Here is a 3482-nt window from a genome sequence, read left to right on the forward strand (position 1 = left end):
TAAGTGAGAGCTGCGGGGCGTCGGGAAGGGGCGGCGGCCTCAACGCGCGGGCGGGGGCCGGAAGGGGAGGTGGAGGGCGCAGCGGGGAGAGGGAGGCGGGTGTCGGGAGAGCTGAACGGACCCGACTCGAGAGGGAGCGAGGAGGGAAAAGGGGCGACGCTAGAATCCAAGCAGGAGAAACCGGCACTTCCTGGCAAGGAGGGCGGAGGCGCGCGGGAGGGAGGGAGAGAGGGCGGGGGTAGGGGGCAGGCGCGGGGAGAGGGGAGTATAACTCAGCGGCCGCGAGGCGCAGGGGCAGTTTCGGGCGCCCGGGTCTGCAGCCAGCGCCAAGCGGAGCCCAGCAACCCCTCAGACTGACGGCGGAGCCCGAGGAGGAGCGCGTAGTCCCGGCGAGGCGCACAGACCTGGGAGCGGTGGCGGGAGAGCGCAACTTTGCACTGCCCTTCCCTGCTCCTGCGCTCACCCGGCACTTCTCAAGAGGGTCCTGGCAGACGGGACCTGTGCGTGCGCTACGGACGAGCACCCGGGCGCACCGGGAAGATGATGATGATGTCCCTGAACAGCAAGCAGGCGTTCAGCATGCCGCACAGCGGCAGCCTGCACGTGGAGCCCAAGTACTCGGCACTGCACAGCGCTTCGCCCGGCTCCTCCGCGCCCGCGGCGCCCTCCGCTAGCTCCCCCAGCAGCTCGAGCAATGCTGGCGGCGGTGGTGGCAGTGGCGGGGGCGGTGGAGGCCGTAGCAGCAGCTCCAGTAGCAGTGGCAGCAGCGGCAGCGGCGGCGGGGGCTCCGAGGCGATGCGGAGAGCGTGTCTTCCAACCCCACCGGTGCGTATTTCTGCATAATCACCGCTTAAAGGCACATTTTGACAGCCCCCTTTATCTGCTTGATGTTTTTTTCATGTCTGCACAGCAAATCACCCCACACCTCCAACCAATTTCCCCCCTCTCTCTCTTATGTATTCAGCGGGTCTTTTCTTTCATATTAATTTTTATGACCTGGGATGTTGCGCGTGTTGTGTTGTGTTGTATTTGCAGGCTCACTTTCCTCCTCCTCCTCGTGCACGCTGGGCTTTTCTCAGTGACTTCCTTCCTTTCCGCCTCACTTGCTACTTTCAGGATTATTATTATTATTATTATTATTATTATTATTATTATTTTAACGTTCTGGGAATGTTGTAGGCGCGGCGGCGTTGTCGAGCGCTTGTGCCGGGGCTTCCGGAGAGAGTGCGCACAATTCCCTGCTGAGCGTAATGTGTGCCTTTTACTTGCAATTGCAGAGCAATATATTCGGCGGGCTGGATGAGAGTCTGCTGGCCCGAGCCGAGGCTCTGGCGGCGGTGGACATCGTCTCCCAGAGTAAGAGCCACCACCACCACCCGCCCCACCACAGCCCCTTCAAGCCGGACGCCACCTACCACACCATGAACACCATCCCGTGCACGTCGGCTGCCTCTTCTTCGTCGGTGCCCATCTCGCACCCTTCCGCGCTGGCGGGCACGCACCACCATCACCACCATCACCACCACCACCACCATCAGCCGCATCAGGCGCTTGAGGGCGAGCTGCTGGAGCACCTGAGTCCCGGGCTGGCCCTGGGTGCCATGGCGGGCCCCGACGGCGCCGTAGTGTCCACGCCAACTCACGCGCCGCACATGGCTACCATGAACCCCATGCACCAAGCAGCGCTCAGCATGGCCCACGCGCATGGGCTGCCCTCACACATGGGCTGCATGAGCGACGTGGACGCCGACCCCCGGGACCTGGAGGCATTCGCCGAGCGCTTCAAGCAGCGACGCATCAAGCTGGGGGTGACCCAGGCCGATGTGGGCTCCGCGCTGGCCAACCTCAAGATCCCTGGCGTGGGCTCGCTTAGCCAGAGCACCATCTGCAGGTTCGAGTCCCTGACGTTGTCGCACAACAATATGATCGCGCTGAAACCCATCCTGCAAGCGTGGCTCGAGGAGGCCGAGAAGTCCCACCGCGAGAAGCTCACCAAGCCCGAGCTCTTCAACGGCGCGGAGAAGAAGCGCAAGCGCACCTCTATCGCCGCGCCAGAGAAGCGTTCGCTTGAAGCCTACTTCGCCATCCAGCCGCGGCCCTCCTCCGAGAAGATCGCCGCCATCGCGGAGAAGCTGGACCTTAAGAAAAACGTGGTGCGCGTCTGGTTCTGCAACCAGAGGCAGAAACAGAAAAGAATGAAATATTCTGCGGGCATTTAGGAGACCCTCGGCCTCTCCAGGGACAGCCCCTCATCATCCCCTCTTTTCCCTCCCTCTCTCTCCTGCCTCTTTTCTTTCCACTTTTGGCTACCAGAAACAATTCAGTAAATGTGAATCCGGAGAAAGCGAGGGTTGGAGAGCGAGCGAAGGAGCGAGCAAAGGAGCCCAAGCCCGGTGAGAATGTGAAATGATTTCTCAAAGGAAAGAATAACAGAAGGGATTTGTCAAGTTGTAGCAAAGTTGTCCCTTTTAACCCCACCCCGTCCGGAAAAGGCACCTCGGCTTCTTCACAGGAAGTCTGGAGCTGGCTGTTTGCAGAAAGGCAGACGAGACAGCCTTTTAAAAGGCCCCCAAAATGAGCAAGTAAGATTTGTTTTTATTCCTAAAGACATCACCCTTGTTCAAGTTTAAAAGTACACTTTGCAGCTATTTTTCAGAAATAGAAATCGATTCAGGACTGAAACTTTAAACTAGAGTTGATGCTTAATGTGATAGAGACATCTCTAAAGTATTTTGAATTAAAAAAAGATGGCAGATTTTCTGCATTTACACTGTATATTATATATATATTTTTATTGTGGTTCTTACCCCCTTCTTCCTTCTCTGAAGTGTTAATGCTTAAGAAAGGAGTTGCGCCTGCTGTGTTCACTGATCTTGAAAGCTATTATTAGATTATTGCCGAACAACCCTCTGTAAATTATTAATTTATCTCTCTAGCAACTTAATTTGTGCACATTCTAATTAATTAAACTTCTTTAGTCTAAAAAACGGGGGAAACGTATGGCTAGTGGAGTTAAACAATTTTATGTTTGATGAGTTTACTGAATTTTTATGGCTTTCCTCTTATACTGTGTTCCTTTTGGCCCATTTGTATATTCTCACTTTGAATGACGATTGTTTTTTCTTTGTTTTTACTGGTAGTGTTCTGATTTGTGAGTCGACACTCAGTAATGGATGTCTTAATCGTGTAGACCTGATTCACTGTCCAAAGTATTGTTTACTTTGTTGCATATTTAATGGGGATTCCCACATTGTCCCCACTACACACGCGCTCTCTCACTCACCCTTACACACACACACACACACACGCACACACACACACCTCTAATGGAAGAGAAGAAGTGAAGCAGTTGGAAGCATGACTATGATGCATCATTTTCTAGCTTTAGGTGCATTTGCCACTTGGTGTTTGCCCTTCCAGATTCTAAGATTTCACCAAGGTATTTCAATCTTCTTGTTTTCAATTGCTTTGTTGACTACATT

At 54.4% G+C, this 3482-nt stretch overlaps 1 protein-coding gene across 1 annotated transcript; it reads left to right on the plus strand.

Moving 5' to 3' along the window:
- Positions 1-540: 540 nt before the first annotated feature.
- On the plus strand, positions 541-2219 carry POU4F2 (POU class 4 homeobox 2). Its single transcript, XM_036077766.2, has 2 exons — positions 541-825; positions 1278-2219. Exons 1-2 carry the CDS (start codon positions 541-543, stop codon positions 2217-2219), a joined length of 1227 nt encoding a protein of 408 aa, XP_035933659.1.
- Positions 2220-3482: the final 1263 nt, after the last annotated feature.

This window comes from Halichoerus grypus, chromosome 3 (assembly GCF_964656455.1).
Source record: "Halichoerus grypus chromosome 3, mHalGry1.hap1.1, whole genome shotgun sequence".
Taxonomy (NCBI): Eukaryota; Metazoa; Chordata; class Mammalia; order Carnivora; family Phocidae; genus Halichoerus; species Halichoerus grypus.